Genomic DNA, 21068 nt, shown 5'->3' on the forward strand with positions numbered 1-21068 from the left:
TGAAAATTTGTGAACAGTATTCGTAAATCATGTTCAATACAAGCATTAATTCAAAACAAGCAGTGGAATGAAGTAGAAAGGCTCCTTCACTATAGCATTACCACAGTAGAAGCAAACTTTGAAGAATTAATTATTTTACACATAAGTGGGCATGTATTTTTTTTTTTTGGAGATTTAGGATTTAATATACTTCCTTTGCCCCCGCCCCACACACACAAAGTTGAGATGACAGGCATGGGTAAGGGTAAGGTAGAAAACTATTGGAATGATATCTGCTAATTTCTCATGAGTTTTATTAACATCATTCCAGAATCTGTAAAGAAACTATGCTTTCAATGATGTATATGCTGGTCAAAATAAGAACTACACTGTAGTGAGACTTTTAAAGATAACAAGATTGTTCATTATTTTCCTCTGAGAGGACATTGGCTTACCCTTGACAACGAGGATTTTGGGACACTGAAGCGAATGTTAAACAGATAGGACAGATTATTACCATGTAAAATTCCAACTCTAATGAGTAATTACATCAAAATTCACTGTCAAATCTGTTGAAACCAATGAAATCTGTTTAATGCTAAAACTGGTGCCCTTCATTCTTTAGGAAGATTTACTCTCAAATTGAGATTTGGTAAAAATGATTGAATGGGATGAAAACGTTTCAGTTCTCAAGATTCATGATGTTTAAATATTTGATTGAACACCAAAGGATAGTTTAAGGCAAGCTATTTTATTGATGATTTTTAAGAGCATACTTTTGTGTTTGCAAAGTAACGTTAGTCAGCTGAACTACCTTTGCTAGCATTAAGTATAAACAGAAAATTCTCATAGTGCAAGAGGAAATAACTGATACCAGGATAGTTATTCAGTGCAATTTTGACCATAATCATATTAATATGTACATCAAACTTGATCCGCAAAACCAGACAGGAAAAGGATAGAGAAAGAATATTTCTATGGAATATATCCCATGCTCTTTGAGTTATCAGCAAAACGCCCTTACTGATTGAGCTAAAGGGCCTCCATCCAGCACCTCCTACATAGAAAGCCATGTCATAGCAAGAGGCTAAGAGAGCAGCTTACCAATCTACAAGTTCATGCCAGCTTATTTCAAGCATAGCCATATTTACTTTCAACTCACTAGACCATCACCAGTAAGAGAACCCCATATTTAACTAACTAGAATCTGAAAAATATCATTATTTCTTATGTCAAGTTTTATTCAAAAATTCAAAAAAATATGATCCCATTGAGATCCCAACTTGAAATTTTGTACAAATAAAGATAAAACACACACAAAGTTTTGAGAATTTTTTAAAAGAAATTCCTTATACATTTTCTGAGCAATTTAAATTGTAAATTTAAAAATTTCCTTTTTAAAAAATGAAATTTTTTATGAAATTAGTCATGTTGCATATCATATTAAACAGCAATTAATGTACTTTAAAATGCTTTTTGCCAAATCTTTCTATCTGTATTTGGTGCTGAGTTATCGTCATTTTTATGTTCAAGTATCCATGAAAAAAAGAGGGGTTTTCCAAAAGTCTTACAAATAAAAAATTAAAGAGATAAAAATCTAAAAATTTGGACTTTTGATTAACTTGAGGGGTACAATGGATGAGCCAAATTTCAAAGAAATACAAAATGATGAGGGGAAAAATTTCTTAAATTTTGGATCACTTGACATGGAATGACCCATTTATGAAAATAAAGTTATTCTTCTGTTTTATGTTGATGACATCATACTTTTTGGTAGATTGAAATCTGATTTAGATGAAATTGTGAGTGTTTTGAGAAATTATTTTGAATTGAAAATTTTGGGGGAGATAAGAAAATTGTTGGAGGTTGAATTTGAAAATATTAATGGGAATTGGTATATTCATCAAACAATGCATATTGATTAAATTGTTGAGGTGTATTCTAGTTTTAATATTCCTATTAGCAACCTCCCTATTACAAATGGTGTAATTTATTCTAAAACTGATTCTCCTAATAGTGTGTCAGAGCCGGAAGAATGTAAATCTTTACCATATAGAAATTTAATTGGTTGTTTGGCGTATTTGGCAAATAGATCTCGCCCTGACATAATATATACATTAAACATTTTCTCACAATTTCAATCTAATACTGGGATGAAACATTGGCATGGTTTGCTCTGTCTTCTTGGATATGTTTTGTATACTAAAAATTTCAAATTGAATTTATCAAATGTTATTCAGATTCTGATTGGGCAGCAAAGAGATGATAGGGTTTCATTCATAAGGGGATACATTACATTGTTAGATAACACTCCTATTATGTGTAAGACTTTTAAGCATAAATGTATTGATCTTTCTACTATGGAGGCTAAGTGTGTCACACTCACAGAAGCTGCTTTTTTGTGATAACATTGCTGTAATAGATTTTTCTAAAAGTCCTATACAGAACCAGCGGAATAAACACATTGACATTAAATATTATTTTTTGAGAAATTTGGTAAATGAAAAACTATCTAAACTAGTATATGTGAATTCGAAATTAAATTAAGCTGATGCCTTGACAAAGCCATATACTAAAATGCAACTTAAAAATTTTTGTGATAGCATTTTTGGGGAAAATATAATCTAAATTTATATTTGTAATAGTTTGAAATTTTTTGTGTATATAAACTTTTTGAAATTCATATACAGTGAAACCTGTGTAAGTTGATCACTTGCGGTGCACTATTTTAGTGGTCAACTTAAACAGGTGGTCAACTTACAGAGGTTGATTTATACGATAAAGGCTAATTCCGTGCCTGAAAAAAGAGGTCAACTTAGACAGGTGGTCAACTTACAAGGGTGGTCAACTTCACAGGTTTTACGTAGTTTGATTTATTATCAATATGTGAATACAATGGATTTTTTTTTTTAAATTAATGTAAATATTTTTGTGTAACTTTTGGTTCTGCATGTGGCAAAAATGGGACCGCTTGTTAACATTTTAGTCAAGTTTTCTATCAGATAAATGAAATTAAAAAAAAAAAAAAACCAACTGTGTTATTTCTTCTAAAACATGTTTTTGCCTTATGCAGATCGGGTTCGGACAAATTCCTCCGATGTAAACAAACAAACAACGTTAAATCCGTAGTGACGTCATTCGGGCGGTTCACTCATCTGAACTGGATTGGGTTTTGATTAGTTCCTGCATGTGATAACTGTGAGATATTTTCTAAAATTTTCATGTGTCGCAACAGTTCTTGTTATTTTGCATAAGCGTTTAAAATTTCGAATGTTGGTTGTTCCATATATATATATATATATATATATATATATATATATATATATATATATATATATATATATATATATACAGTAAAACCTGTGTAAGTTGACCACTTGCGGTGCACTACTTTTGCGGTCAACTTAAACAGGTGGTCAACTTATAGAGGTTAAATTATATGATATTGATCTAATTTTGTGCCAGAAAATAGCAGTCAACTTAGACAGGTGGTCAACTTACAAGGGTGGTCAACTTTACAGGTTTTACTGTATATATATATATATATATATATATATATATATATATATATATATATATATATATATATATATATATATATATATATATATATATATATTTAATTTTTTATCAGAGTTCTGCTGAAGAAAATCATTAAAATGATATTTTTCGGTCATTGGAAATTCAAACTCACAATATTTACATCATTAGTACAATGCTCTAACCATCTGAACCAATGTGTCTTGATTGCGTTATGCTGTGCCTTGAAGCAATGCTGAGTATAAATCAGAATAAATCAGTTTTTTTTTTTTTGTTTTTTTTTGACAAAAGAACCAAATTGTGAATTGTTTCTGCATTTTTTCCCGAAGTCGGTGAATAATATCTTTAAAATGATGCTTTTCTTATGAAGTTTGACATAATATTGAGAAAAATATGGAATTGTCACAAAAGCACATCTGAGAAATAATGTATGTGATTATCAGTAATCAGTTTAAAATTACTCTGTTTTTCTTGATTTAAATTTTTATCACTCCAAACTAGACTTTCAAGTTATTGAAAGGGTGCAAGTCATTTTTTTTTATATAATTTTAGCAGTAAAATTAAACATAATTTAAGACAAAGTAACGATCCTCCTTTTGGCTAAATTAGTCATAAAATTCTTGTAGAATTTAATTCATTTATTTATAAAATAAACACTTTTTATTGAATCTGAAAAGTTTCATTAGTGGGACTGCAACAGACATTAAAATAAAGAATGGTTTTTATCTTTAGCAATCAACGATTGAATAATAAATATAATAAATGAGTTTTTTCCCTATCTAAGTGCGAGCACTGATACAGAAACTTAAATGCAACTTTTATTTAACAGGTACAGTGTATAGAATGAAAGGATCAATTCTTTCAATATCTTTCCTTGATTCCTGTGGAAATAATATTCTTCCCCAATTTGACGGGTTTAAATCTGAAAACAAATCCCTTTCTGACCAGGATAAGAAAGGTAATGTATGATTTATATGTATTGCAATCTCTATTCAATAAGCACATCCATGCACAAATTAAAAACTATTTGACTATAGCGCTCTCTGAATTTTTGAACTATTTTTGAAAACCAGTGTATAAAACCAAAGTGCCGGTGCAACATGCAACTTGTTTCACCTTTTTATCTCACACGGTTTTGCTGCTATGTCATTTCAAAGTAGAGGAGTTCTCTCTCAAACACCCTGTATATATAGACTAGAATAGTTACGATAAGTTGAAGTACAAAGTGCAACGTTGCAGATTTAAAAGTAGGCCCCTTTTTTTCCCTATGTTTAATATAGAATGACATCAGATATGAAAAGTTACGAACAATATGTACACCTTTATTTAACAATTATTGGGCAATTCCTTGAAAAGTTATTCTTTTTTTTTTTTTCACTTAATATAGAAACAAACCTTGTTTTTTGACCAAAAAAAAAAGAAAAAGAAACTCTGCTTTTTTTTGGTCAGCACCAGTTGGGAGATTAAAATATTTTTATATCAGATTTTTTCCTTATTTGGTAACATTTAGATGAAGTTAAAAAATAAAACAAAGGTGCTGTTAGTGAAATAAATGTAAGAGCTATCTTTTACTTAATCGTATTTTTTTTTTTTTTTGAAAACTCAAATATATCATGAACACAGATGCTTTACTTTCATTATGTTTCAATTTTTTTAGTAAAGACTTTTGATAAATTTTTAACCCACCAAAATATGCAGGTCTTCTTTTTTTTTTTTTTTGCTAATGCAAAAGGAGCAAAAGTTCTCCTCCAAGGTCAAATTGGGGGACTAGAAGAAATATATCTCATATCATAAATTAACTTGATCCGTAATACCTGTTACCTGACTTTCATCTTCAAACATTCAGCAGAAAACTTTTAACAAAGCTTTTTGAAAGATGTCACACGCGTAATGCTCCTGAATGGTTTTCATTACGAGTTGGGTCTTTACATTTAAATGTAAACGAAAAAAGTACTTTACATTATTCAACTAAAAATATTGTGTGCTGGCACTGAAACCAAGACTCAATGAGTGATAAAGAAATAAAAATAAGAAAAAAATTAATAAATAAATAAATAGAAAAAAGTAAGAATTGTTTATTTGATACCAAAAGTCTGCACTTTAGGATCAGTCTGCATACTTTAAAATCATGAGTACAATGTTCTATTTACCTTAAATTGCATTAATATGTTTTGATAATTTTTGGTTTTTGAGAAGAAGTGAAGTAAATAAATTTTACAGATGATTTAAAGCATTCCAGATAGTTTTAAACCACATAAGTAGGTGTTAGAAGTTCATGATAGTTCAAAAGCTTGAGATTTGCTATTTAATTCGTATACAGATAAAACTTAATTTCATCTTCATTGTTTATTTTGTGAATTAATTGACCCAATTTAAGTATTTACTAGCTGCATTGCCTGGCTTTGCACAGTCTACTTCAAAAATAAAAGCTGCTGAAAATGTGTCAAATGACGCATTTTCAGCAATCTGGCTTAAATAAAAGAAAAAAATAGTGTAAAATTTCCCCTCAATGTGTAGAAAAGAGCAATTTTATATCTCAAAATTTAAATTTAGACATCTTTGGCTTTTTTTAATTTAAAAAATGTTATCATTGTTACTAGTAAGCGTAAATATCCCATTTCACTGGCGAAAAGCCCCTAAGGGTATTGACCCAGTGGCAGCTTGTGCCTTAATTTAGTAGATGGACCCACTCTGTAAAGTTTTCACAATGATATATGTACAGATAAAATGAAGAGATGTATAGTAAGTAATGCTTAATACAGGGTTGGCAAGGTTTTGGACACAACGGTACAAACTACGGTAAAAACCCTGGTTTTTACTGTCCTGTTCAAAACCTTTGTGTCCAAAACTGTCCGAAAGTGTCCAAAACTATATTTTCAGAGAAATTGTATTTTGTGAGAAAACATCAAAAAAAGAATTAAAAGTATCAAAGTAATGTTTTATATTGAACATTTATTCAGTGTGAACATCCAACTTATTGATGTAACTGATTTTAATCTATTAACAGAGTAATTGAATTCTTGATTAAAATTTGCAATTTGTATGCATGAGTTTAATTTTTTTTAAATTTTTTTCTTGATAATTGTAACCAAATTTCCCTATATTTATGCATCTGTGCAAATGAAATCAGGGTTGGCAAGGTTTTACCATTCTGTCTGAAACTGTTCAAAACTATTTTTTACAAACTATATTTTGTGAGAAAATATTAAAACAGAACAAAATGTGTGATTTTTTTTATTTTTTATTTTTTTTTTGTGAACATTTATTCAATGTTAACATTCAAGTATAAATATAGATGTAACTTATTTATACTGCTGAATTTAAGCTAGTTACTATGTAGAAGTTGAATTCTTCATTAAAAATTTCAAGTTGTACACATGAGTTTTTTTTTCCGATAATAGTAACCAAAATTTTTGACATTTATGCAATTTATGCATGTGTGTAAAAGAAAGTGTTCAAAATATAGTGCAGTAATTGACTTATTCCACTTTTCTAAGAATACAGATTTTTGGAGGGTGAGGAAATCGTAATATAAATACAAATACAAAAGTGAACAATCCCCAGTGAAGATCAATGACCCTCTTAAAACTATCTACTCCCTTGTTCATTACCACCTATTCCGGTAAGCTGTTCCAAGGTTCCACTACCCTGCTATAATAATAATTTTTCCTAATATCCATGTTAACCTGAGATTTAAATAGCTTAAAACAATGACCCCTTGTCCTGATTTCAGTGCTAAACTTCAGTCCCGTAACATCTTTCATTTTAATAAATTTAAATAACTGAATCATGTCCCCTCGGTCTCTTCTTTGCTCAAGATTGTACATTTTTAGCCTTCTAAGCCTGGAATCATAGTCTAAATGAGAAAGTCCATTTATTAGCCTTGAACTCTTTCCAATACATTAATATCTTTCTTAAGATAAGGAGACCAAAACTGAACAGCATACTCCAAATGAGGTCTTATCAAACTTCTATATGAGGGCAGAAGAACTTGAAGGGGCAGAAGAACTCGAAATCGTAAGAGAGGGAATCCCTGGGTAAATCATTCTAAATGGTGTGATGTTTTAAGCGGGGTTCTTCGGGGTTAAGTTTTAGGGCCTGTCTTGTTTATTATTTTTATGAATGACATCAATGAAAATATTTCTGAAAGCATGAATTGTTTTGCTGATGATGTAAAGGATTGTCGAAAATGACGAACAAGTAAAACAGCTTCAAGAGGAAATTAGATCATATTTCTAAGTGGGCGGATAAGTGGGGTATGGCAGTTAGTTAAGGAAATGTCAAGTGCTACACTTAGGCCATGGAAATAAGCGTACGAGTTATCATTTACAGGGTTCAGTTATTTGTCTGGCAGAGAATGTTATTGATCTGGGTATCTTAATAAATCAGGACTTCAAGTTTAGTCAACAATGCAGCATTGTAAGTAATAAAGTCAACAGAATGCTTGGGTTTATCAATAGATGTATTACAAACAAGTCTAAGAAGGTTCTTCTGCCTTTATATAGGAGTTTAGTAATACCTCATTTGTAGTATGCTGTTCAGTTTTGGTCTCCTTATCTGAAGAAAGATATTTCTGATAACTTACGATGTTTAAACGGAGAGCCGAAAAGGCTAAGTTCCATAAGTCAGTCAACAATATTATGTGCTTATACAAGCAGGGATGACACCACACAGTAGAAGATGCAGAATTAATGTCAATGTGAAGAAATGAACATTTGAAACTTGTTTAAAAGTTTATCAAAAATTTATTGGTCCATCGAAACTAAAATAAATAAACACTCAAAATAAATTACTAAAAATAAACCCTGGCCATAGTGGAGCTGGAGTTCGCAACTCCCCAACACCTACCGGACCCAACACCTAAGAGACTGACGAAAGAAAAAGAGGAAGAACGATTGAAATCGTTCACTACCGTAAAATGGTCCAACTGTGGACCACTTTTTGATGTTTCCAATGAAAATTCCACATACATTTTTGATTTAGAAATTTGAGAACTTTAGCAATGGAAGCTATACATCTCATCTTTAAAATGAAATGTTAAAAAAAAATCTAACTTGGAAAGAAGAGGAAGGAGAATTTTTTCCCCGTGGCCCATAGTTGTACCCCACGGGGTACAACTAAGGGCCACCTCATTTTAACCTAGAAAACACATTCAAAACCTGATCTGGCCTATTGTCGTCTGAGGCTACAAGTTGCCCTCTGCTTGAAATTGCATAAAGAATTTTATTAGTCCATCATTTACCTCTTTTTAAAAACGTTTTAAAGTTTAATTACCATTTATCATCTTGAGTGATTAATAAAGTTCAACATGGTAAATGTATGTAATGTTCTTTTTTGTCTGCCTAGGTTTTGACATAGAAACATTTGAAAACTAGAAAAATCTCGCCCACTAAAGGCTAGGTACTTATACTCAGTAGGTACTATCAGGCCCACTCCAAGCCTGGTCGGCGCCGTTGTGCAAATCCTTTTGAGCACCTTTATGTGTGGAGTGGTGGCGTTCAAGGAAAATGTAGTGAGGACTCACCTGGAGTGAGGTTTTGCAGACAAATATTATGCAAAAAAAAATACAAATACAAATACAAAAGTGATGACCAGCAGCAGGCTCTTGGCCCAGCTAGACTGGTCCTAGTCAATTTACAATCCCCAGTGAAAATCAATGGCCCTCTTAAAACTATCTACTCCCGTGCTCATTACCATCTTTTCTGGTAAGCTGTTCCAAGGTTCCACTACCCTGCTATAATAATAATTTTTCCTAATATCTGTGTTAGCCTGAGATTTGGTATTTAATTTATTAAAAAACCTAATTGTAAATATTTAATTTTTCATGACTGTATGTTTTTAGTAGGGCTCGATCGATGGCAATGGCCGATGGGCCGATGCCGAATGAAAATATTATATGGAAAATCGCAGAAGAGTAGAGAAAAACACATGTTTCAAAGGAATATGCTTCTAACAGAAGAAAAGACAAAAGAGAAAGAGAGAGAGGGATTTAAAGAATAATGAAAAGTCACACTAATACACTAGTTGTTTAATATTCAAAGGTAAAATTGGAAGTAAAACAAAGCTTTATCTGGAGATTATTTGTATTTCAATAATTGAAAATACAAGGAGAGAAATCTGAAGTATTTCTATCAAAAAATATAACTTCTAAATGTTTTCGGAAAAGAAAAGGAACTGTTCACATGTGTCCCTAGATGTTGTGTTCACAAATGCTCCATCATCTACTTTAGAACAAACTTGCGCAAAAAAATTAAAAATCTTAACTAATAAAAAAATTCAAACATTGTCTTAAATTTACTTGAATGTTCATATAATGGTTTGAAATAATTCAGTTTAACTTAACTGTTAGTTTTAAATATGTTTTCATGAGAAAAAAGTGATAAAATTTCATGATAAACCAACAGCAACAATTGACCAATACCGCAGTATTTGAAGAAAAAAGAACTTCCTGTTTTACACTTTTATACTAATAATTTTATAGGTAAAGATTAATGTAAACGTTCTTTAAAAATCATATTTTTGTTTCGCATTCCCTAGATATTTCCCTAATTCAACTCTCAAATCAATTATCCTTAGAGTATTTTGTTATATGTCATAAATTATGCATCATATTGTTATGCATCATTCTTATAGTGTACTATTCTGACTCGCTCCTGATTTAAAATGTCTCGGAATTCATATATAAATTCTAAAAGCATTTCTTTCAGTTGCAGATGCTCCAGATTCTCAACTCGTACTTCTTTGCTCTGAAAAGCAAGCCTTGCTTGTGTCTGTTCCTTCTCAAGCTTGCATTCACAAAATAAATCTCACCGAAACATCTTTTGCAGTTAAAGCTGAAGTTAACCTATTAAAGGACCATGGTAAGTATGAATATTTACAGTATATATTTGCATTGTATACATACAGGGTCTGTATAAAAAGTAAGGAAACTCATTTTTTGCTGATGCGACTGTCCCTCCCAAGGGCGCACAAATCAGTTAGGTCGGTGGTGAGGGTTACTGGTGGGACTCACTCCGGTCGGCAGTCACCTGGGAGTCTTTGTTCAGGAAGCATCGTTGTTATAGTGTACTTCTGTTGCAGACATCGGTTCTAGCTCCATAATGCAGGGAGCATTTGAGCAGCCTTACACGATTAGGTTTTGTGTAGAATTTGGTAAATTGGCCTCAGAGACTTTAGAGATTTGTAAGCAAGTGTTTAGAGATAATTGTCTGTCAAAAGCACATATGTTTTGGTGGCACAAGTGTTTCAAAGATGGCCGGGAGCGCGTCGAGCAAGAATCTCAAACAGGGTGTCCGTCAACCATCAGAACAGATGCAAATGTGGATCGTATGCATGTTGTGCTAAATTCGGACCACCGTTTAAGTGTGAGAATAGTTGCAGATGAAGTTGGACTTGATTAAACCACAGTTCACAACATCATCGCTGAAAACTTGAGAAATGTCTGCAATTTTTGCCTTCAAGTTGCCTTTCTTTCTATGGTTAAATATGGCAAGCACTGGTACTTACAAGTATTGTTTTGTACCCCAATGCACTTCAAGTTCAATGAGAAATCCCGGAAAATGTTTTGTTAGCGTTCTACGAAATAATCTTAGGAAAAAGTGGTTTGCTATATGCAGAGCTTCCAACATTTATCGTAGCATAGTTTTGCGCACCCATGGGGGAGGGGGGGGGGCGGAATATTTAATAATAAATGTAGCAGAAGCAATGAATAATTTAAGATTAAATTTTCAATACTGGTCTGCCACTGGCGACTAAAGCTACTATTTTGAAGCAAAGGTGACTCTAGCGATTATTTTACCCAAAATATGGCCAAAACCCACTATTTTGCAATCAATTGTAAAACCTGGCGATTTCCTTAGTGAAAAAGTGACTGAAATACACAAAAACTCTTCTCTTTTTCCCTTAGAGCAAAAGAGTTGAAAATTCGCTTACAAATTCACCTAGTTTCCAGGGGGGAAAAAAATAAAAAACAGGAACATTTTAGCGCTTTCTTTTTTTTTTTGAAAATAACCGCTTTAGAAACTAGAAAAATTAAATGTAATAAACATATTCACGATTAAAAATTTGTGATTTTCATATTTTTGAACAAAAAGTTTTGTTTTTCCGATTGTGATTCCTTTATAAAAGTTTTTTTCTGCTACTACTATTTTTACCAACTATTGTTTGCATTCTGAATGAATGTCAGTAAAATTTTGCTTTTTAATTTTTTTAGCCTTTTAAGAGAAATATTTTTGGAAACCAGAGCTGATTTTCACGTGATTGGAAATATTACGAATGCTGCATTTCTATTTCTTTTTATGCTGTCAGTCTTATGTTTTTAATTAACAGTAAGACTCAAGAAATCATACCAGAAAGTTTCTTTAAAAAAGGATTTGATTCAAGTAAGGAAACTCTTGTCTGCATCTGGCAACTATTTAGAGGCTTTTTCATATTACAGGCTACTAAAGCAACTATTTTTAGCAGCAGAACTCAGTGGCAACCCTGTCAGTAGGACAAGTAATAGTTTATTTTTAAAAAAGATTTTTTTTAAATCATTTATTACAACAATTTTTTTTATATTTTTTATTTTGAAACAAATGTTTGGAACATTACTAAGCACAAAAGCAATATTTTGTAATTTATTTTAACATGGATCTTATCTGTAATGCTTTATTTATTTATTTGAACTGTAAAAAGAAAAAAAAATCGTAAGTTTTAGACATGATTTCATAGCGTCGTAGTTCAAGGCTGTAGTTCATAGAAACTACGGTTTTTCGTTGCAGTTGGCAGCTCTGGCTATATGCAGAAGAGAGAATGGCTCAGAGAAAACGATATTTCATTGATTACCCTGACAAGGACAAAATGGAATTTTATAATGCTTAAAAATTACACGGATTGGATCATTGTCCTGTCATATTGCAAAACTTATGAACTTAGAAGAAGACTTTAGTTTTGGGTAAAAATTTCTCGACATATTTATGAAACAAATTTTTGGAAGTAAGCAATATCAACTCACACTGACAAATTTTTAATTTAATAAATAATGGTTTTAAACTTTTTTTTTTAAGTGCTTGGAAGTAACAAAAGTATTTATGTTTTACGCACAATTTGAATAAATAAATTCAATAGCTAACTTATTTTCAGAATAAACTTTGAGGTAGTTCTTGATTATGTATTATCCACTTTATGGAGCATTAAAAAGGTTAGAACTGCTGGTCTAGAACAATGCCAAAGCTCTGTGCCTTATTAATTTTACTCTTTTATCTGTTTGCATACTATAATACTCCTTTTAGAATTTTGGGATGATTAACATTTTCAATTATATCTCACCAACACAATGACTGATTTCAACTTTACTTTAATAGGTGCTAAATGATATTTGTTTTTAGTGCATGTAAATTTAAAATAGTATAATGGTTATGTAATATTAAGTGCTGAATTAGTATAAGTTTTGTTTCCTTTTTCCTTCCTTTGACAACGAAATCCATTAAAGTTTCAAAGTTAAATCCTTTACACCACATTAAGACATTTTTTATTTTAGTCCGGTGGCATGGATTTTAGTACCAAATAGAAATCAGATAGCTGTGGATTTATCTGGTGGTTTATTGACAAAATATTTGAGTTCATATTAAACATTTCATTTTGTTGATGTCAACTCATGTTTTGTCAACTGAAGAGAATTTACTTACTTTTTAATCTTAAACTTTATTAATTAGTGCATACAAACTTTGCTGCAAACCCCCCCCCCCCCCCCTTCAAAAAAATTAATACATGTCAAAAATAAGTAGTAACTGCTAATTTAACATCTGGGAATTAATTTGAAAAAAAAAGAAAGAAAGAAAATGAGTGGCCACTGTTTTTTTCCCCGGTTTGCTCATTATTGCATATTATGGTGAAAAAGAAAAAAAAATTTTCACAACACTTTTAAAAATACATAGTTAATAAGAATAGAAGACATTTAAAAAATTGCAAAGGAACTAAAATCCCATGCATTAAATTTAAATAGAAAGGGGTAAAAACATCACCATATGCATTTTAATCATAATGAAAACATTATTAATACTTTCTTTAAAAGTATGAAAAATATCTTGAAATTTTAACTAATTCTAAGTGATACTTTAAGAATATATTTTCAGTTTAGCTGCAAAATACATTTCTATAAACCTTTCTTTTGTGAAAAAATAAATTAAAGCATTTTTTTTTTGCAAAGTTAAAACGCAAAAATTTAAAATGAAATAAAATTAAATGGAATTTAAATAATGGAAAATAATAAAAGAGAAAAGGAAAGGAAAAGAAAGAAAAAGAGAGATTTATCGCCAATAGAGCAAAAAACTTTCAAGGGAAAACTGAAGGTTACCATACACCCCGCTTGCAAGTAACGTTGCTCATTCTCCCCGTGTTTATTAAACTTTGAATCTCTCGTCCTCCCGGAAAAAGTCAAAAATCATCATCGAAGTCACTTCAGGAAGGTTATTGGACTGTCCTTTCATGAAACCAGCCTCCATTGTGTATTAAACGGATTAGTTAATACATTTCAAGGCTTTAAATGCAGAGCGTACTATGTGCTCATAGTCTTAACATGGGACCTCGCTCGGAGTGAGTTTCCATACAGCCATGTGACGTCACCTCAAGGCGCGCTTTTTTGTGCGTGGGATTTTTAAAAATTCATTAAAAATTAGTCGTTGTGTTTTAAAATACGGCGTTGGTGAATTTCTGAGTTTTGAGAGTCTGTTAATATCTAATAGACAAAATAGGAATTTTAATAGGTTGCAACTTCCCTATTGTATAAAGTTCTTTTGAAACACATATGAACAAATAAGAAAAGGCTTCCTTGTATCAAAAGGCGTCTAGACATTTTGAAAGGAATAAAACGCAGAAACCGGGTTTTTATTTTGCCCCCCAAGATTGTTCTTTTATTTTGTTTAAATCATAGTGCTTTCTTTTCTTCTTTTTTGGGAAAGAAAACCTGCACATGGAGAGGGAAACCAAACGTCTAAAAATGCTTGCCAAATAAAGAAGAAAATATGCAGCATTTTTTTTTTTAGTGATAGGAAATGAAGATGATCCAAAAAATTTTTCAGGTGGGTGAGGGGTGAGGGAGGGGGTATATTTGGGATTGGGATTATTAAAAGAAAATTCACTTTCCAAAAAAAAGGGGGGGGGGGGCTTTTATCGATTGGGAATAGTGGAAAAGGGTGAAGTTTCCACTGCTGAGGTGTTCTGGTTTCATCTGTGTAATTTATCTATTTTGTTCTGTAACTTTGTCTTCTAGTTTTTTTAATGATGTTTATATATATATACAGGGTGAGTTTGATCGAATCTGCTATACGAAAGGGGGGTGATAGAAGAACTCAAGTGGAGCATAAACCACCCATTATCGTGTCCAATCCTTAACCATAAACGAGGTATGGTAGATATAAGGAAAATTAGTAAGAAAACAAAATTCTGAAAAAGCGGGTTAATTTCTAAGATTAATGTATTACCTACACACAAAATAAGTACATATTTAGAAAGAGCTGACTAAATCCTACCAAATGACACTTTTCCTATCAAGATAGTCCCATTTTGCAACAAGCTATAAGCTTTGAAGCATTGGACGCACTCAGAATTGGTGCCAAAGATTTCAATCGAAATTTTCAAAAACAACTGTTTGAGCTACAATCGGGCAAATCTATCAAAAGCTGACTAATATCACTAGCTTTCAGATGATGCAACAACAAATCATATTGAGCTCCACTACTGTTTCAGCAAAAATTCAGGCTTTTGTTTGAAACAGTGTAAAAATCTGCATTCATTGAAAAAGGAAAACCAGCAAAGGGTCGCACTTTTCTGTTTTAAATTTTCTTTTTCATGTAAGCATGTTACTTTCTTTGTTTCAGAAAATAATGTTTTTATATCAGAATAATAGTTTTAACCTTTTATTAAATGAAAAAACACAAGAGATAACAATAAGTAGAAATAAAAGAAGTATTAATTTCCTGTGCTTTTCACAAAAGAAAAATAAAAAATAAAAATACACTAACATTAATGAGTACATTTAATCAATCTTCAAAATTAACTATAGATGCTGAAATTGGTCGCCAACACACCTGATACCTGATGCCCTTGCCTTTTTGCAAACAGAAACAGCCGTTGCTCTAAGTGAAATTTCATTTCTTTGTTTCACTACTGTTCCGTCAAGTGGATTGCTCAATTCCTGTAAACTGGCTATTTCTGCTTTATAAACTTCTTGTTTTAAGAACCCCTAAGCAAAGAAGTTCACTGGAGTCAAGTCTGGTGGTGTGGTGGTCTAGATGGCCGAGGAATGAGGACTGTACAACTAAATCATTGGGGATACCGTTCAGTCAGAAAATCCCGAATGGCATTTGAAGAATGTGTAGGGGCTCCATCGTGCTGGAAAATGATTCCTTTCTCCAAACCAGGAAAGGGGCCAGGATCACGGTTCTGCTGATGTTGAGGAGTATGTGCTGGACTGAGTACTGGAAAACCCAAGTGTGAGTTCACTCACGATTGCTAGGGAAGGTGAACTTTCACAATGTAACATTATGAAAACATTGCACCAAAACAAGAGTATCGAAGTAGCTTAACAGGAAACACATATTTAGAGTTTATTGAACATCATTTTTTCAGGCTTACTAGATGCTATTCCTGTTTCAGAGAGAGCGGAAATCTTTTTCCACCATGATGGTGCCACTACACATTCTTCAAATGCCATTCAGGATTTTCTGACTGAACAGTATCACCAATTATTTGGTCGTCATTTCTTGGCCACCTAGACCACCAGGCCTGACTCCAGTGGACTTCTTTGTTTGGGGATTCTTAAAACAAGAAGTTTACAAAGCACAGGTAGCCAGTTTGCAAGAATTTAGCAACCGGCTTGATAGAACAGTAGTGAAACTAAGAAATTAAATTTCACTTAGAGCAACGGTTGTTTCCGTTCTCAATAAGGAAAGGGCATATATCAGGTGTGGTGTCGACCAATTTCAGCATCTATTGTTTATTTTGAAGATTGATTAAATGTACTCATTGATGTTAGTGTAACTTTTTTACTACTGATTTTTTCTTTGTGAAAAGAACGGGAAAGTAATGCTTCTTTTATTTCTACTTATTGTTTTTTTTTTGTATTTTTTCACTTAGTAAAATGTTAAAATTATTATTCTGATGCAAAAATATCATTTTCTTAAACAAAGAAAGCAACATGCTTGTGTGAAAATGAAAATTTAAAACAGAAAAGTTGGACTCTTCTCTGTTTTTAATTTTTCAATGAATACAGATTTTTACACTGCTTCAAACAATATGATTTGTTGTTGTATCATCCGAAAGTTAGTGAAATTGGTCAGTTTTGATGGATTTGCCTGATTGTAGCTCATATGGTTTTTTTTTTTTTTTTGAAAATGTCGATTGAAAACTTTGGCATCATTTCAATCCTGAGTGTGTCCAATGTTTCAAAGCTTGTAGCTTGCTGCAAAATGCGACTATCTTGATAGGAAAAGTGTCATTTTGTAGGATTTAGTCTGCTCTTTCCAAATATTAATTTATTTTGTGTGTAGGTGCTACAGGGATTTCAGAAATCGGTCGTGTTCTTAAATATTTATTTATTTTTAATATTCATTTTCCTTATATCTACCATAACTCGGTTACGGTTAAGGATTGGACACGATAATGGGTGGTTCTATGCTCCGCTTGGACTCTTCTATCACCTCCTTTCGTATAGCAGATTCAATCAAACTCACCCTGTATATGTATATACAGGATGACCAGTAATTAACGCTCTGATGTTAAAAATTAATTTATCAAAAACTACTAACTCAAAAAATTCTATTTAAATTCTAAAACAAAGTACAATGCATGGGAATTTGTTTGATACATGTTCAATGTGTCTTTCATCTCTAGCTATAATAAGGCGCAAACGAATAGCAAAATTCTGCATCACTTGCTGAAGGGTCGAAGTTTCAGTGCTTCCAATAATAGTTTGAATCACAGTTTTCAGGTCTTCAATTCTCTTGGGGTTTCAAGAGTAACCTGTGTGTTTGGTATAACCCCACAAAAATGAATCGTATGGGTTCAAGTCAGGAGAATTGGATGCATAATTATTTCGATTAGAGATTAATAGATTTCGTTTACCCTAAAGCCAAAATCCACTCATTAAGGTGTTCTTCAAGCAGATCAAGCACTTCCTTGGTATGATGAGTTGGTGCGCAGTCTTGCATGAGCAACGTACTTTAGAAATCCAGCTCACTTTGAATTGCTGAAATGAACTGATTTCCCAAAATTTCCACATATTGTTCAGAAGTGAGTCTGTCTGTTGTCTTAAGCTTAATCTCAGTCGCAAACCTTCTTTGAGTCACAATTGGGCTGTTTTTGTTCGAATAATACGTTCAAACCACAAAAAGGTGCTCAGAAATGCTATAGCTCGAAATTTTCACTGAAAAATAAACAATAAAAGCCAACTCAATGAGACTGCGCAAAACTAATCCACTGCCAAGTTTGAACTTGGATACATATACTTTAGGATAGCACAAAAAATTAAATGGAAGGCAAAAAATTATTTAATAAATGGAGCAGTAGAAACTCCGTCTATGGTTGAAAAACCAAAAAATAATTAATTTAAACTAAGAGAGGAATATATAAGTTCTGAATATTTACAGATAATCACAGCACTGGGCAACACACACCATCTGCTACAATACAAGCAAATAAATGGTAGCTTATACCTAAAGTTAAGGAGGCATTCTAGTCTAGAGGCTCAATTTTGAGGCAATATTGCGGGGGTAATAAAAAAAATCTGTAACCATTTTTATTATCGATTTTTTATTAGTTTTTCATTGATACTTGAGAAGTATAAAAATGTTAAATAATCAGAAAAAAAAATTCAAAATTGATATCAGTTGAGGCCGCCAAAGTGGGGATTCAGAAAAAAAAAGGTGTCTACTGGTGGACAAGATTCCAATCCTCCTAGTAATCTCAAACATAAAATGAAGGTTGAGTCTTATTAAACAAGGAAGTAGGACTGGATATAGCCTATTTGGAAAAAAAATGCACAAAATGGCTTATTTTTGGGGGAAAAAAATGTCATTTTTGACTCCTTTTTTCAACTTTGGTATTTTTTTTTTTTTCAAAAATTGTAAAGAAACAAAAATACAGAAACCCCTACTTGGAGACAATTTTGATAGTATAAAAAAGTCTATACCAAATTTCAAATAGTTCGATGCATTAGAACTTGAGATATCTTGTCAACTCTATTGAAAAAAGTACAGTAATTTTGGGTAGATAAGCTGCCCTATAATATACGTCACATGTGCAATAATTTACGAACTAAGAACCAAAGTTTATCGGATAAGTCGCCTCATTGTATAGTCGCTGCAGAAGAGCATATCAAAACATGGCGCCCTACCCCCTCTCTCTCTCTCTCTCTCTCTCTCTCTCTCTCTCTCTCTCTATATATATATATATATATATATATATATATATATATATATATATATACAAATACAAAAGTGACGACCAGCAACAGGCTCTGGACCCTGCTAGGCTGGTTTTAGTCAATTTACAAGCCTCAGTGAAGATCAATGGCCATCTTAAAACTATATATTCCCTTACTCATTACCACCTCTTCCAGTAAGCTGTTCCAAAGTTCCCACTACCCTGCTAAAATAATAATTTTTCTTAGTATCCATGTTAGCCTGAGATTTAAATAGCTTAAAACAATAACCCGTTGTCCTGTTTTCAGTGCTAAACTTTAGCCCAGAAACATCTTTCATTTTAATAAATTTAAACAACTGATGATATCTCTATATATACCATATGTATGGATGCGATCATTTATTATAGTTGGAACGAAATAAGCGACTGCACTTGTTAATAGAGAGAAATGGAGTAAACTTCGTGTAAAAAAAAAAGATCGGAAAATGTTACAGTTACACAAAAAACTAGTGTTGCCAGATGACACCTACATTTGGTTGGATGAGAAGTTTTAAAATCATTGTGTTATACTTAGCAGTTCATCGAAAAATTGTTTATCTTTAATCAATTGATTTTTTTTTAAATTTATCATCATTGAGACATTTTAAAACATTATTCAGACTGTAGGGACTCTTAACTCAGACAAGCTAGTGATTCCTCCTTTTTTCAGCCTTGTGAAACGTATGGTGCCATCACGAATCTGGCGACACTGGAAAGAACAACACTGAACAGCCTTAAAATCGGCGCAAACTAAAGCGCTTATCACACGATCCAACTTGAGACAAGTCCAAGCAACGCCCAAGTTCAAGCAATCCTCAATACCAGCCAACATCGGCAGAGCTCAGACTTGTTTATAAACCTTGACCTCATTGTTACTATTGTGGGTTGCCTTACAGTTTGGATCGTCTGCTCTCAAAACAAATACTTGGTTTGCTAAAATAAGTTTTTATCCCTTCATACGGGCTCATTTTACTTTTTTCATCGCCGATGGTTTTTGTTTATAATGTTTGAAAAAAAAAGGACTTTATCTTGATACACTTTTTTTTTGTTCCGTATGCTATTTTTTTTCTTCCTTCCTTAAAAAAAATCTTGTCATTGTTCACTTTCAAGTAAAAAAACATCTAGTTTGTGAAACCAGACTACAAAGATATTCAACAAAACACTAAAAGCAAGACAAAATGATAATTATTTGCAAGCAGGATTGATATCGATTTATTAGCACTGCAAAATGGAAAGTTGTTTTTGAATTGTATGAAATTAAGGATTATTTTCTTTCAATCAAATCATTTGAGATCTGTACAAAAAGTCTGCCAATGAATTTCTCACCATTCTAGAACACCTCAAAAACTATTTTACAAACATTTAATATAAAAATTATATATCAAGCACCAGCCTACTGTTTATATGATACGGTTTAATGTAAACAGTGTTACATTTTGCACACTACGTACTATGAGAAATAATGGGTCAAATAATCAATGTAAGATTATTGTTATTTTTTCCTAAATTTGACAAGGATTCAGTAAAATGTAAACAATCATTTGGCGTTGATCTGTACAGTGTATTGTCGCCAATGTACCTTCAACCACAATTACGAATTAATGTAAGAATTAGCCCAATTTTCATGCAAAATTTAAGAACAAACAACAATAAAACTAAAGACATCACAGCATTTAAGATTTTTCTTCCGGGCACTATATCAAGCAATAAATAAATATCGAAAAGGATATGTTTACAGTATGTAAGGAGTATGCATGCTTTCGGCAATCGCTGATGAATCAATTCCTTGGAAATACTGTCTCATTAACCAAATCCTATAAATCTTCATGCAGTGCAAGGGACTTTTAACATCCCATCGGCATTTTTTCTCGCTAATAAAGTCCATTATTTAATAATAGTCCTTTACTTAGAATTCGAGCAGGCAGCCATGTTGGATTTGCATGTGCACTCAGATGCTTTCCTATTGGTCGGAAGACCAATTCCCCTCAAGTTTATTGTTCCGAAGCTATAATCTTGGACTACATTGGCGTAGCGGGTGGACAATAGAAATGATAACGAAGCACTTGGTCAAAGCACTTGAGGCATATTGGACTAGCTCGGAATTGGAG

At 32.2% G+C, this 21068-nt stretch overlaps 1 protein-coding gene across 1 annotated transcript in view; it reads left to right on the forward strand.

Annotated features, from left to right (window-relative positions):
• The window catches only part of LOC129218040 (syntaxin-binding protein 5-like), a 215511-nt gene that overhangs the window by 164839 nt on the left and 29604 nt on the right, over positions 1-21068 (forward strand). The window contains exons 23-24 of the mRNA XM_054852219.1: positions 4349-4477; positions 10227-10379. Coding sequence (XP_054708194.1) covers positions 4349-4477; positions 10227-10379 — 282 coding nt within the window. The remainder of the gene's footprint in view (positions 1-4348; positions 4478-10226; positions 10380-21068) is intronic.

The sequence above is a fragment of the Uloborus diversus genome, chromosome 3 (genome assembly GCF_026930045.1).
Source record: "Uloborus diversus isolate 005 chromosome 3, Udiv.v.3.1, whole genome shotgun sequence".
NCBI classification, from domain to species: Eukaryota; Metazoa; Arthropoda; class Arachnida; order Araneae; family Uloboridae; genus Uloborus; species Uloborus diversus.